The following is a 15,607-nucleotide window of genomic DNA, read 5'->3' on the forward strand; positions in this document are numbered from 1 at the left end:
TTTATTTTATTCATTTACTTTTGGCTGCTTTGGTTCTTTGTTGCTGTGCACGGCTTTCTCTAGTTGAGGCAAGACGGGACTACTCTTCGTTGCAGTGTGCGGGCTTCTCATTGCGGTAGCTTCTCTTGTTGCGGAGCATGGGCTCTAGGCACACGGGCTTCAGTAGTTGTGGCTCACGGGCTCTAGAGCGCAGGCTCAGTAGTTGTGGCGCACATGCTCCGCGGCATGTGGGATCTTCCTGGACCAGGGCTCAAACCCATGTCCCCTGCATTGGCAGGCAGATTCTTAACCACTGCGCCACCAGGGAAGCCCTTCCTATTTAATATATACAGAAATGGGGCAAAGCAAGGATGTAAACCCAGATTGATCTATTCTCTCCATAGGTCTGTAGGCTGCTATTCTCTCTGTGTCTGGGTCTTTCTAGATATTTGCCTATTAAAGATCACTAGGCAAAATGTTAATGACTGCTGGACCTACAAAAAAGGCTAGCTAGGTTACCTCTGCCACTTTGTATAAATTTTGGATTTTGGTCACTCAAAGGCTTAGATTAACTATTCCTTCTCCTCCTCCTTATCATTATTTTATTATTATTAAAGTCTAAATTCCAGTCTATTCACACTGATGCACTGATGTTCATATTTAGGAATTTTATACTCCCTAGAGTATAAAGGCTGATAATGTATATGCTTAGAATTTTTTTTTAATCTAAAAAGTAGTTTTTTTTTTTTTCTGGGTACAAATTAAGTAAAATGAACATTCTTATTTATTTGATTGTCCTACTCTTAGGTGTAAGCCACTTTTCTAACCACATTCTGATGCCTGTCAACATTGATCTTGGTAATAGAATTCCCATTAAATATAGCATTAGTTTGATTATACAATTTTAAAAACATTTTTATATTCTCTAATGTTTTTAAAATAAAATAATGGATAGTTTCAATGTCATCAATTTTGTGGTTGCCTCCTTGCTCTAAAATTCTTTAAAATCATTGCCAGTGACTTTTTTTAACTGTTAATTGTGCTTGAAACAAAATGGCATATTTCTTTCTTCTGTTATCATCCTAGTCTTTTCAATTAGTTTCTTATTTTAACAGTTCTGCTTAGGAGATTATGGAAAGAATTAAAAAGTCATTTGGTATTTTGTACTGATGGGTGTAAAATATTGGGTGTTTTTTCTGCTTCTTTAATTTATCAGAAAACATCCAGGCTTCACCTGTCATCAGACCTCAACTACTTGGAACACCAGTAGAAAAGAGGAGAGAGGTTTTTTTTTTCTTTTTTGGCCGCATGGCGGCTTGTGGGATCTTAGTTCCCTGACCAGGGATTGAACCTGGGCCCCTTGCAGTGGAAGCGCAGAGTCCTAACCATTGGACTGCCAGGGAATTCCCGAGAATTTTTATTTTTTAAAAGATTTCTAAGCAGGCAAAAATTTTGATGTCAGAAAGTCCACATTCTAAAACCTATTCTAAAACTTTACTTACCAGAGAACCTCTTCAGTTTTCAGAGCCTGTTTACTTACATTTTAGTAACAGGTTTAAGAAGGTTAATTAGAACACTTAGTCATTAATAAAAGATTAAATTATATATAGTAGTATAGTATAAGCTGTTGAAGAAGATAGCTTTCTATAAAAATAGTTCATTTTTTAGTGTTTACTGCCTTATCGAAACATTTATTTGCAGAAAAGACCCTTCATTCTCCATGGCCTGATACTGAGATGTATAAAACTTTGTATAGTTTTAAGGTATTGGGAGTATAAAACTTAAAATTGGCTTTTGTGTTTCTTCTTCAACAGACAGCTGGAAATGATCCATATTGTTTTGTGGAGTTTTATGAGCATCGTCATGCAGCTGCAGCACTAGCTGCTATGAATGGGCGGAAGATAATGGGTAAGGTAAGCTGTCATAATTAAAGAAGGTGACTTGCACTGGAAAATTCTAAGTTGTATACGGTTTTGTTTCCTTTTTAGAAGCATTGTATTCGCTTTACAGAAAATGATCACATTAATATTAAGAAGCTGGGATAAAGCATTTAGAGGGTATGTTTATGTTAGTATTCTTCATGGTGCCTTGCACATGGTAAATACTAAGACATTTGTTGAATTATTCAAGCTTTGATGAAAGATCTAGGAACATTGGATACTAATGGGGAAGAATAAAAGAAAAAAAATTTATTGGTACTTTAGAAAGGTTAGTTGAATGTTAACAAAGAAGTATGTATAGTTAGGATTTGTTAACATTATTTGCATAAGTGTACGTTAAAAAATAACTATTGAAATTTTGACCAGAAAGTTTGAATGCTTCCTCTCAAACATATACCTATGTGTTCATAGATGCAAATCTTGTAATATCTGATTATTACCTTTATTTTTATGGAGTATAAATGTAGAAAAATTTTTTTAGGAAGTCAAAGTGAATTGGGCAACAACCCCCAGCAGTCAAAAGAAAGATACAAGCAGTAAGTATATTTTATACTCTTTGAACTTTTGTGTTTATTGTACATAGTAGTTTTATTGTAAAGCATATAAACATCATACATTTGCAGTAATGTTTTGATCGTTATCCTAAGATATGATTGAATGTGTTTGTGTTAATAAATTTAAGAACAAATCTAATCTTTGTCATCAGGTAGTACCGTTGTCAGCACACAGCGTTCACAAGGTAATTGTATCTTCTTAAACATAAAATGAAATCTCTTGAAAGGGTATTCACTAACCACCTGAAGTTTTTTTGTTTGATATTGGGGGGAGCGGGGAGGGAGGGGTCGTATTTCTATTTGTCTCTCTGGCAATATTTTTCCCCCTTTTTCCCACTGTTGACCAAGTGTGGTTTGTCCACTACTTTGGTGGTATTTTAAGTTCTCTGATCCCCATTGGTAGCAGCTGATGCCTTAGAAATACTTTCACCACTGAAGGGCAGGATACCCTGTTTCCTTGAGGTCATGATCTGTGCTTCATACCAGATCTTCTGATTGCTTGAGTTGCTCCTGAAACTGTGTTTCCCAAATGGCAACCCAATATGTTGCTTAAGGCCTGCCAAATAGGGGTAACTTTTCTTTCCAAATATACTTTGTCAGAATTGATATATATGTCCATTTAAAGTGTTGATCCAACTATTTTGTATTTTTAAAGTGTTTCTTTTTTTTTGAGCATTGTCTTTTTAAGAAAACTTCACATATGGGAACGTTTTTTTCTCTCCAGTGCTTTTTTAATGGCTCTGATATAAAGTGAAGGGATTACTGTTTTCATTCTGTTGCCTTCAGTCTTAGTTCACTTGCACATGGATTCACATAAACTGAATGGTGTAATGTCTGGGCAACCAAAACTGTTGGCTTTTGAGAAAACTGTCAAATACTTTAACATCAAACTGTTGCAATGCAAGGTATTTCTTTGATTGTTCTTCACAAAATATGGTTAAACCAAGTATATCACATAGGTAAACTGAATAAATGTAAATAAGTACTATTAGAATGGTAATGAAGTCATAAATATATATATATATTTTTTGCAAAACTTATTATTATTAGTTTATTTTCTTAGGCCAGTATAATAATTGGCTATAAGTAGAAATATAACTGTCAGTTTCCCATTAGATATATCACAGTCCTTAGGAGAATCTTTCCTGTATTGTCACCTTGATTCATTATGTTTAAAACTGATAGGATTTGTCTAGGTATAGAATAGTGTTATACTTTACTATAATCCATAAATTATTTTAAGAATACTTTACTGAATAGATTTTAGCATTTTTTAAAATTCTAAAATTATGTTTTTCTTTTCACTTCCCCTTCCTTCCCCTTATAAGATCATTTCCATGTCTTTGTTGGTGATCTCAGTCCAGAAATTACAACTGAAGACATAAAAGCTGCTTTTGCACCATTTGGAAGAATATCGTAAGTAACAGAAGATAAATTTTAAATGCTTTATATTAGAAACAATCTTACGTAGAAGTAATTTGAAAATCTATTGTGAATTTTGGACATTAATTTTAACACTTGAATGTGATGTATTAATATTCACTTGAATAAGTGTACTGTTTAGAGACTATTCAAGCAGTTAACAGCCAAAGATTTTTTTCCCATTGATAAATAAATCTTTGGTCTTCAATTATCTTAGAAGTCTTTTTCAATTAGCATTAGCTTTTAAGAGACAAATGTGCTGTTGTGCATATTGTTTCTTATATGAGTGTCTTGCTAGCTTGGTCATAATCTTTAGTGAACTTGTGCTATGACTAAGGAATTTAGACCCTTTGGCACTTCTATGATACCATGCATTTTCTGTTAATATATTTTAACAAAAAGAAACCTTAACAATTCAATCTAAAACGCAGTTATTAAATGTTAATTCCCAGGTATCTATCCTTTTGTTGTTGTTGTTGCTATTAACAATAATAATAATGCCTTTTAGTGTTTTGTGAAGCACTGTCTTGCTTGCATTTGTTATTAATTGTATAGTTTAGGCCTTTTATAAAAAGCTCACTCAAGGAGCATTCATTATAAAAGAACTTTATATTTTGAAAAGCATGCCTGTAATAGAGTAAGAATAATAAGTTGATGATTGCACGTTCTTAGAAGTAATCATTGAATTTAGAAAACAACATTTTTAGAGTTTCTCGTTGCTTTATTATTGTTATTCCAGCTAGAAGAGTAGGAAAAAGGAAATGTTAGCTTTGGTTTGGTTTGATGAACAGACCAACAGCAGAGATGAGAAGGAGACTGGACAGTAAAAGCTGGTGGTATTGGTGTTGAATTTTGGAAGTTTTCATTTGAATAGTTTTAGTTCATTGGTAGGAGGATGAAAATGCATAGTGACCAAGGAATGACCATAAGTAAGGGGCCAACTTTGAAGGCAGTCACACGATTAGGGTTTACAAGTGGACTCTTCTGTTAGGTGACATTTTTCTTTGTCTCTTAGAACTGACTTCAGGAAAATAAAGTTCTAATTTCTTGACTGTTCCTTTTAATCTGTTTTAGGGCTTTGATTATGGTTAGCTGGAGCTGGCTTTCTAGCTGGCTTTCAAATATCTAGATTGGAAAGGTCTTAACCTTTGGCCTCTCAAAGTTTCTATAAATCTCTGTATGCAAAATTTTATGCTTGTTTTCATTTTGGTGTGGAGTATTCTTTGTTAGTTTTATCCTATTTTCAGATTAGTCACAGGACCATAAAAGATAAAGAACTCTGATATAGATCTTTGCTGCTTCTTCCTTAGAGAATCCTTTCAGATATAAGTAAGAATTAAATATATTTCAAGGCTAACATTCCCTGAAACTTACCTTTAAAAAGAAAAGGCTTTTCTAACATTTTAACAGATTAAATGCTATTTTATTAAATGTTTCGATTTTGATTGCAGTAGCTTTTCTGAAAGCATGGGAATTTTAGTTTGGCATTAGATAAAGATTGTTTAACAATTGGTGAGTTTAAGTTAAATGACATTCAAATTTTAGTAATTTCATTACTTTTTAATCAAGGATCAATAATTTCTTTTTGTTAAATATGTTGGTATCATAATTATAGTCTGTAGATTTTCTTAGAGTCAACTATGATTACTGATGTATATATCATTTTTTCTTGGTAAGGCCTTTAAGTTTTATAATTTTCAGTCGAGATGGTGTCTAAGTTTTAGGCTACCCAAAGAGTTAGTGTTTCTAAATTTGAAGGAACCATTTTCAGTTGGTAGCATCATTTCCTGATTTTTTTCAATTAAAGGAGATAAGTTGATAACTATATATATTGAAAGGTTCTCATGATAGTCAGGTATTCCCTGTAGAGATCCTACAACAGTGCTTGATTTATAAAAGGTGTGTAGTAAATGTTGGCCTATTAAAATATTTAGTATATAAAATACAGTACTTTCTTTCCCTAATTTATATAGCTTAAACTTTTCCTGTTCCTTGAGTTTAGGGTAGTCTAACAAATTTTGCTATAGAAATGAATCAGCTACAAATTAAATGCATGTGTACCATACAGATAATTTTAATAAGTATTTTTACATATTGAGAAGTGGCTTGCATTAGTTTTCCCCTTTCACCTTCACCTCTTTGTCATTTTGACCCTAAACACTTAATAAATCACTCCTAAATTGATCAAAATATGCTTATGTATACTTTAATATAAAATTATATTGCATGGCTTTCTGACTTGGGTTTTTGTTGTAAAAGTGCCTGTTTTGTTCATGTGTCCTGAGAGAACAAGCATTGTGACATACCTGGCTAACTTAAAAGCAGATTGCCTGTGAAGCACAATTTGAGTCCAATTTTTTGAGGTATGGAGTTTTAGCTATCATGGCTGGGTTTTTTACTCAATCTCAAATAATAGGGCTCTGGTTATTTTGCAGAGTATCTCTGAAGAATGGACAGAATTGCCCTGGCTAACTACAAGCTACGGTTCACAGTGGATAAATGTTGGCGTGCTTTTTTACTTTCTGACTTTTTAAAATTTTGCTTTTATATCTTATAGTTTCCAATCAATCTTATATGATTGCTATTTTAGAATTTAGTATAAAATCTTCTCTTATATAGTATAAAACTAAAGTGTGTGTCTAGTATTTTTCTTCAATGATTTAACGTTTCTGAAAAGTCAAGTTCTCAAAATTTACCCTTAGTCCGGAATGGGGGTATGAACTGATCTGAGAAAATGAAAAAATTTAATTAATTTAGGGAATATACAACTTTTTCATTCTTTTAGTTTCCAGTTTTCTATTTTAATTTTTTAATGATTAGGTAGTAAGTATATAGTATCAAATAGCAAATTATAAATTGCATGGTTAAAGAAAGCCATTCATTTAGTGTGCCTGTGAACCCTATAAGTTAAGTAAAATTCATGTGAATAGCTGCTTTTACCATGCTTAATATTTAAAATTTAAAAAATTTTTTGAAGTGGGAGGCAGTTTCTGTACAATGTATACATGTATATTTAAGAAGTTATTGATTTGCATGTTTATAAAATTAAGCCTCATTTGCTAATACATGATAAATTTTATAGAATAAAAGGTGAATTTACATTAAAGGTTCGTTTTAATGAAGATGAAACATGAAAATGAGTTGTGTATGAAATTCTCACTTGATATCCAGAGGAGAGTTTGCAAACCTAAACTTGCGATTGTTTCTGATTTCAGAGATGCCCGAGTGGTAAAAGACATGGCAACAGGAAAGTCTAAGGGATATGGCTTTGTCTCCTTTTTCAACAAATGGGTGAGCTAAATAAAAAGTGCATGTGTAGTGCTTTAAGAGTAAAGGATAAAAATATTCATTCTGTTTCGATTGTTAATCATTTTCCTCATCTGCCATTTGTTCATTTCACTGATAATTAATACCCTTACTAGAGGATATCTTTTTTCTCCTGTTTGGTCATTTAGTCAGCATTTATTTAGCACCTGATGCATGCAAACTACTGATAAAATGTTTTCAGAATATAGAAAGTAGAGGTGTTTAAATCATCAGCCAAAGTTAGATATTGATAATCTCATTTATATATTTAATTCATTACGTCCCTGTTTCATATTCCCATGGTAATTCAAAAGTAGCTAATAAAATGTTCCAGTGGGTAGGAACCTTTCTTAAAATTGTATGTTAATGTATTTGAAAATGTCTCATCATTTCCTTCATTCAGTAAACATTACTGAACATGAATTTGCATGGACTTGAAATTTCTGGGTTTTGCAGAGAAAAGGAAGGATAGCGCATTTTGTCAAATGAGAGGTGAAAGGAAGGTATAAAGAAGGAAAAGGCTCATATGTAGTGTGACGGCTGGATAAAATCTTTGGTATGTTCTCCATACAATATAATACTGTGCTGTTGTTTACAAAAAAGAAAATGAATGAGGAAGCTCTGTAAGTACTGGTTATGGAAAGATTTCCATGGTATATTGTCAGGTGAAAAAGCTCTTTTGTGTAAAAAAGAAGGGAGTGTGTGTGTGTGTGTGATTTCTTTTCCCCCTTCAGGGATAATAAGAAACTTGTAGGGTTTCCTGTTTGGAGGGTAGGTAATGAGAGTTAGGCAGATGGGCAGCAGGGCAGGAGGCTTCTATCTGTATTGTACTGTTTGAAGTTTGAACCTTATAAATATTTACAAATTCAAATAAATAATTTTTTTAGTGTGATAACTCAAGGTTCCAAACAATTAAATGCAGAGATATCACATTTCTAAAAATACAGGGACGGATGGTAGGAGAATTTAATGCACTAATCTTGGAGTATACACTAAGGTTTCATTAACCTTAGATTTTATTGTATTGCCTCTATGTTACGACTGTTGTTTGCCAACAGTTACTACAAAAATATTGTACTTTCTGTGTAAGAGTACCTTAGAATGAGCCATTAAAATTTTTGATAATATAAAATGTATTTTAGAAAGGATTTTCTTACTTTAGTAAATGGAGTATTTGAAATAGATATCATTTCTTGATGACTTCAGGTCAAATTTACGAGCATCATTCTGAGTCTTTTAAAAATACACCCGTTCGCAGTTATGCCAAATAGTGTCAAATTGTCTTGTTTTTTTCTAGTTCCTGTGTCTGCTTACATTGAAACTGTTTGGTTATTCCTCCCTATGAACTCTTACTATCCAGATACTTGCTATAGCAGCCAGCTTGCAACTATTTTGCCCCAAATTTACTTTTCAAATAAAAAAATCTGCCCTAAAAATGTTTACATGGCTTGTAAGTTAAGGCAAAAGAGGGTAGAATGCACTGTAATGGTATGTCCGCTGTTTGCACAGTAACATCATATCTTGCAATCACATTGTTTAAATGTATAGCTATCATCTTCCTCTCATGAAGTGAAAATGTCTTCTAAGAAGTAGGTTAGCCTAAGAGGTCAGGAAAAATCTGTATATTAGAAGAAAACTTGCACATGGTAAAGCATATTGAGAGGTGAAGGGGTAAAAGCTCCGTCATGTATGTGTCCCATCTACCAAGTATAAGATGAGATAAGAAAATAAAAACTATGAGAATGTAGCTGGTTCTCAAAGCTTTACTGTTAATCACAGCATAATATTTAGGAAAGGTAGAAAAATACCTCATACAATGGATTGATAGCCACAATTAATATGAGTTCCTTAAAGGATTGATAAATAGGATATTAGTGTCTTGTGCTACTTGGGGAAATAGGTTGAGGGCTTTGGGTTGACTAAGAGCTCATTTTTTCCATTTGAGATTATGGAATATATACCCCTGCTGTATCAAAGTCACTATTTAATGCATATTTAGTATGAAAGTCAGATAGCAAACGATGTCTGTGTGTGGCCTCTGGAGTTAGCCAGAGATGGATTGTAATCCTGACAATCATCATATGATAGGTGTAACTTTGAGTAAGTGATTTAATGTGATCTTCCCAAATTTATATTTCAATTTCTGTACATTTGGGATATGTGATTGGTAGGCATTCTCAGTGCCACAGCGCTGACTGAAATTACCCCTGGCTCCCTTGCCTCTTCCTGTGTTGTGTGTGCTAGGCAAACTCCAGTACTGGTTGAACATAGCCTCTCTGCCTACTCTGAAGTAATTCAGTATTGCTAGAGAAAAACTGAGTCAATGGTTTTGCTTCTAATTTAATGGTCACACATTAGATGAGTACATGTTACTGTCTTTGCAAACCTGTATTTCTCTAGCAAATTTGATTTCCTGTTCTTTGATAACTATTTCATGCCCCCTCATTTCTCCTCGGATATTCCTCACTCTTTTCTCCATCACCACCCTGAGCTTCAGCTGAGAAAATAGAAGCTATCATACAGGAATTCCCTGAGCTTTCAACCACCAAACCTACATTAAATGCACTCACCTTCTCCCTCTTCCTCCTATTACAGTGGAGGAAAGGTCCTGTAAAAGACCAAATCACTTATGATTGGGGTCCCACCACTCCGTCCTTTTTAAGGACTTTGATCACGTGGTTATTCTGGTTTTTTTCCCGACTAAAGCTTTATTGAGATATAATTCACATACCATAAAATCCACTCATTTAAGGTATATGACTCATTGGTTTTTAGAATATTCACAAAGTTATGCAGCTATCACCACAATTTTAGAATATTTTCATGACCCTGAAAAGAAACTACATACTCATTAGCAGTCACTAGCTTTTTTCTTCTACACCCTCTCCCCTCAGCCTTGAGCAACTATTAAATCTGCCTTCTGTCTATATAGATTTCCCTGTTCCAAACATTTTTTATAAATGGAATTGTATAATATGTGCTCTGCTTGTTCTTTTGTCCTGTGTCATCAGTCTTTCCCTCTTCACTGAATCATTCCCATCAACCAAAAAACATGTTCTGATATCTCTTAATAAACTTAACCCCATATCCCTTCCTTATCTATATCCCCATTTCTCTTAATAATTCAGAATCCAACTTCTCAAAAGAGTTGTTTGCATATTCTTCCACTTCTTTGTCTCCCACTCACGATACACATACACCCCACAGAAAAAATTTTCCCTCTTCTGTGAGCAGGTAATTGTATTTGTTTTCTAGGGCTGCTGTATCAAAGTAGCTGAATGACTTAAAACAACAAAAATGTATTCTTTCAAAGTTCTGGAGGATAGAAGTCCAAAATCAAGTTGTCATCATGGCCATGTTCCATCAGAAGACTGTGGAAGAATCCTTCTTTCCGTCTTCTTAGTTTCTGGCAGTGACTGGCAGTCTTGGTATCCTTGGCTTGTAGCTGCATCACTCCAGTCTCTGCCTTGGTCTTTACATGGCCTTCTTCCCTCTGTGTGTGTCCACGTTAGCTTCTCCTCTTCTTACAACGGCCCTTCTTAAAGGGCCCACCCTAATTTGTATTGACCTCATCTTAACTAATACATCTGCAAAGACCCTATTTCCAAATAAGGTCACATTCACAGTTATGGGGCAGGGTAGATAGAACTTCATATAAATTTAAGGGACACAGTTCAACCCACAACAGTAATTAAACATTGTATGGAGTTCAGGCTTGTTAGTGTGGTAAGCAATATTTGTTTCTTTTTTAAGAATATGCATTTCCTTTTTGTGTCTCAAGAACAGCTTTTAGTTTGCCTGTTCTTTTGTGCTGGTTTAAGCTGACATTTGACATATGCAAACCAAAGCTGAATCCCATCTACTTTTCACTCTACTCTTTTTTTTAATAAGTTTATGTATTTTTTTGTATATTTATTTATTTTGGGCTGCGTTGGGTCTTTGTTGCTGTGTGCAGGCTTTCTCCAGTTGCAGCGAGCGGGGGCTACTCTTCGTTGCAGTGCACGGGCTTTTCATTGCGGTGGCTTCTCTTGTTGCACACCATGGGCTGTAGGTGCGCGGGCTCAGTAGTTGTGGCTTGCGGGCTCTAGGTGTGCAGGCTCTAGAGCGCAGCCTCAGTAGTTGTGGCGCACGGGCTTAGTTGCTCCGTGGCACGTGGGATCTTCCCGGACCAGGACTCGAACCCATGGCCCCTGCATTGGCAGGCAGATTCTTAACCACTGCGCCACCAGGGAAGTCCCTTTCAGTCTACTCTTAAGGTGGCTTTTGTTCTTACTCTATACCAGCACTACCCTTTTCAAGTTCACCTCTTGACTTCTGCTTGCTTGACTCTGACAGATTTTTGAGGGTTTCTTCCTTCATCACTGGCTATTCCTTCTTAGTCACCTTAGCTAGTGATCTCTCCTTTACCCAGATTTCAGATTTTGCTGTTTTTCAGGACTCTATCCCAGGATGCTTTCTTTTCTCTCTAGTCTTTCTTCATGACTCTGAATCTTATATCTCCAGCTCCGTTTACTTCACACTAACAAATGGTCTTCATTTGGATGTCTTACAGATATCTCAAACTTAATGTGTCTTAAATCGTCTTTGTTTCTTCCTCAAACTTGTTGCCCTCCTCCCTCCCAGGCTTCTCATTTCCATTAATGCTAGCACTATCCTCCCTACTGCCCAGGCAAAACCTAGGAATTATCTTTGATTCCTCCCCTTTGACTTACTGTGCACATCCCTCCCCACCAGTTCTCTTGACTCTTCCTTTAGATTACATCCACTGCTACTGCATTAGTCCTGGTCACCGACTTTTTTTTTAATCTGGATATTGCATTAGTCTCATAAAGTGTCTTTTTCCTTTTACTATCTCCCCAAACTGTTCTCCTTCTTAAAACATAAGAATGGCCTTCTTAAAACATAAATCGAATCATGATAATCTTTCTTAAAATAATCAGTTTTTTCCTCTGGCACTTTTCCTTTTTTGCACACTAGATTCCAGTAAAACTAGTCATCTTTCTCATGCTTCTTTAAGATGCGTACCAAATACTTTCCTGCCTTAACACACCTTGCAGTGCTTTTCCCTCTACCAGGAACACCCTGGTGTTTTGACTTTTCTAGCTCCTCTTCCTCTGTACTTCAGCTTAAATGTCATTTCAGAGACCTTCCCTAATCATGCTGCTCTAAAGTAGATTCCCATGCCTGTATCTCAGCATGGGATATTCTCTCTCTCAACCTTTTGTTTCTGTCATGGCATTTACCACACTCTGTAATTACTTTATTTGTCCCCCGCAAAAGAATGTAAGTTCTATGGCAGCAGAGACCATGTCTACCTCATTGACCAACGTTTCCCTAGCACTTAACCTGCTGTCTAGAACATGATAGCTGTTCAGTATTTACTTGTAAGATGAATGAGAAACCACTGTCATTAAAAGCATGTTGGATTGTATAAAGTGCAATTTTCATCCATAATAGTATGGGTTGTTCCATGAACTTTACAATGGCTACCTCATAAGGGCTTTTGGGCTCGAGTCTTTCAGGTGATTAACATTCCCAAAGTCTGATATCCAAGTAAAAGAAAGACAGTTTAAAAGCACCATTGTGTTTTAGGAAAGCTGTCATATATTGTGTATTTCACAAAGCATTTCATTAAAAAAACATTTGTGAAAAGCAACCATGAGTTTTCTCTATTGCTAACAATTGTTTAACGTCAACTAATAGTGGCTTCTTTGTCATTTCTAATGTTGTGTGGAACAGGATGCTGAAAACGCCATTCAACAGATGGGTGGCCAGTGGCTTGGTGGAAGACAAATCAGAACTAACTGGGCAACCCGAAAGCCTCCAGCTCCAAAGAGTACATATGAGTGTAGGTGAATTGGAGAAGAAAAGGAAATGTGGAATTTTGGAGGAAAATACACTAGATTTTAAATGTTAGAGCTGTTCCCGGAGACTTATTGCAGAAATAGATGAGAAGCAAATCAAGACTACTGTTCAAAAATGTACTTAGTTTTCATTTCTGTAATTATAAATAATAAATTATATCTCTAATGTCAAGTCTCCTATTAAATAGAGAATACTGAGTAATTTTTAGACATTCTTGGGGGAGGTTTAATCCTCAATCAAATGTAATATGTATTAAATAAGCATTTTGATCAAGGTAAATATTACCATTACAGTAGTGTAGTTAACGTTGCTTTACTCTTTCTGAACATTTTATTTAATGAATTAAAAATATTAAATTTTTCCTCCCCAGCAAACACCAAACAGCTATCATATGATGAGGTCGTAAATCAGTCTAGTCCAAGCAACTGTACTGTATATTGTGGAGGTGTCACTTCTGGGCTAACAGGTATGGGGGCTTTACCTATGTGGCATCTTGATATTAATTTTTAAACTAAAAGGCTTGGTATTTGTAGGATTTTAATGCAGGTTGTTTTTGTTTTTTGTCTAACAGAACAACTAATGCGTCAGACTTTTTCGCCATTTGGGCAAATAATGGAAATTCGAGTCTTTCCAGATAAAGGATATTCTTTTGTTCGGTAAGGGTGGTTTTTAAAAAAACGTTTCCCCCCAGATCATTTTTGAACATTTAACTTAGTGGTTTTCTTTAAAATTTACTTTGGTTATAAAGAAATAGAAATTTCTCTAGTGTTTATCATATTTGCCACTTTTTTAATAGCTCCCTCCTTCCAACACAAGGCAAATAAAACATTCTATTAAAAGAAGTTTCTCCAGAACTATAAGATCTTTGAAGGGGAAAAAAAAATGAAAATATTCCATTTTATTGATTCTTTTATATTAACTTCCTGTTATACTTCAGGCTCAGTTTGATTTTTAAAAATAGGTTTTATTCATAAGCACTTTAAACTATTTATTTTTAACATCTTAACATGTTGTGTTAACATCTTAACATGTTGTGTTAGTTTCTGCTGTATAACAAAGTGAATCAGCTATATGTATACTAAACAATTTATATTGGTAATTCTTAATATTATTTTCAATAGGTTCAATTCCCATGAAAGTGCAGCACATGCAATTGTTTCTGTTAACGGAACTACCATTGAAGGCCATGTTGTGAAATGCTACTGGGGCAAAGAAACTCTTGATATGATAAATCCCGTGCAACAGGTGAGAAGGTTCTTGACTTTGCAGAGTAATTGCTGGGCTAATAGGTATTTTTAAATGAAATTGTTGATAATCGTCGTTAATGCTTCTAGCTAAAATGATAGCATATAAGGGCTCTTCATGTATTATAGTTCCAGAGTAGTGGTTCATGGATGCAGGGGTGACATGATGAATGTGACCACCTCAATTGATTCATGCTCACACAGTGGATTTTAAAATGCTGCAACAAACTTAACAGGGTATTAAATTTTTTCTAATACTTAGTAGATTTATTTACATACTATTTGGAGAACTCACAAGCATGTTTTATTTATTTATTTATTTATTTATTTACCCATTTTTGGCTGCATTGGGTCCTTGTTGCTGCGCGTGGGCTTTCTCTAGTTGCGGCGAGCGGGGGCTACTCTTCGTTGCATGCACGGGCTTCTCACTGTGGTGGCTTCTCTTGTTGCAGAGCATGGGCTCTAGGCACGGGGACTTCAGTAGTTGTGGCACATGGGCTCAGTAGTTGTGGCTCACAGGCTCTAGAGCACAAGCTCACTAGTTGTGGCACATGGGCTTAGTTGCTCCGGGGCATGTGGGATCATCCCGGACCAGAGCTTGAACCCATGTCCCCTGCATTGGCAGGCGGATTCGTAACCACTGCGCCACCAGGGAAGTCCTCACAAGCATGTTTGATTCAGTTGAAACAAAAGCTATGAATATATTTAGGACGTTGGCATTTTCTTCCAGATTTTGCTGCCTTTGTTTTTCTGGGCAGTTCTAGTGGTTAAAACTTGATCCCACAAACATTTCTATGAGGAAATGGAGCATCAAGATAGGAGTAAGAAAATCCTAAAGTATATAACTTTGTTAAAGTAAACTGAATATAGGAATAAATAGTCTTTATCTTCCCTATCTTCCCTAGCTAAAGGAAACAGTCATATGGATAATTTACAAAACACCTAAACATTATCCTGAGTTTAATAACCCTAGCCCTAACCTACTGCCTTACAAAGAGTATGCCATTTAGAGCATCATTGTAGAGTTAAAGCAGTATAACCTCACTTTTTTTTTTTATTAGCCGTGACTTTATAAACTTTTCTTTGTCCTTCAGTGGTTTTTTTTAAAATATATATATAAGTTTATTTATTTTATTTATTTATTTTTGGTTGTGTTGGGTCTTTGTTGCTGCGCATGGGGTTTCTCTAGTTGCCGCAAGTGGGGGCTACTCTTTGTGGAGGTGCACGGGCTTCTCACTGTGGTGGCTTCTCTTGTTGCAGAGCATGGGCTCTAGGCACGCAGGCTTCAGTAGTTGCA

At 35.2% G+C, this 15,607-nt stretch overlaps 1 protein-coding gene across 10 annotated transcripts in view; it reads left to right on the forward strand.

The window, feature by feature from the left end:
- Positions 1–15,607, forward strand: part of TIA1 (TIA1 cytotoxic granule associated RNA binding protein) — a 29,459-nt gene that overhangs the window by 9,792 nt on the left and 4,060 nt on the right. For 5 of the 10 annotated variants that reach the window (XM_082426061.1, XM_082426059.1, XM_082426065.1 and 2 more), the window contains exons 3-11: positions 1,794–1,892; positions 2,401–2,455; positions 2,626–2,658; positions 3,802–3,889; positions 7,111–7,186; positions 12,941–13,049; positions 13,437–13,532; positions 13,638–13,722; positions 14,188–14,311. In XM_082426061.1, the coding sequence (XP_082282187.1) occupies positions 1,794–1,892; positions 2,401–2,455; positions 2,626–2,658; positions 3,802–3,889; positions 7,111–7,186; positions 12,941–13,049; positions 13,437–13,532; positions 13,638–13,722; positions 14,188–14,311 (765 nt within the window). Of the gene's footprint in view, positions 1–1,793; positions 1,893–2,400; positions 2,456–2,625; positions 2,659–3,801; positions 3,890–6,330; positions 6,383–7,110; positions 7,187–12,940; positions 13,183–13,436; positions 13,533–13,637; positions 13,723–14,187; positions 14,312–15,607 lie in introns of those variants that run through there. The other 5 variants (XM_082426066.1, XM_082426063.1, XM_082426067.1 and 2 more) reach the window with 3 other exon arrangements.

This window comes from Balaenoptera physalus (assembly GCF_965194825.1).
Source record: "Balaenoptera physalus genome assembly, chromosome: 15".
NCBI lineage: Eukaryota > Metazoa > Chordata > Mammalia > Artiodactyla > Balaenopteridae > Balaenoptera > Balaenoptera physalus.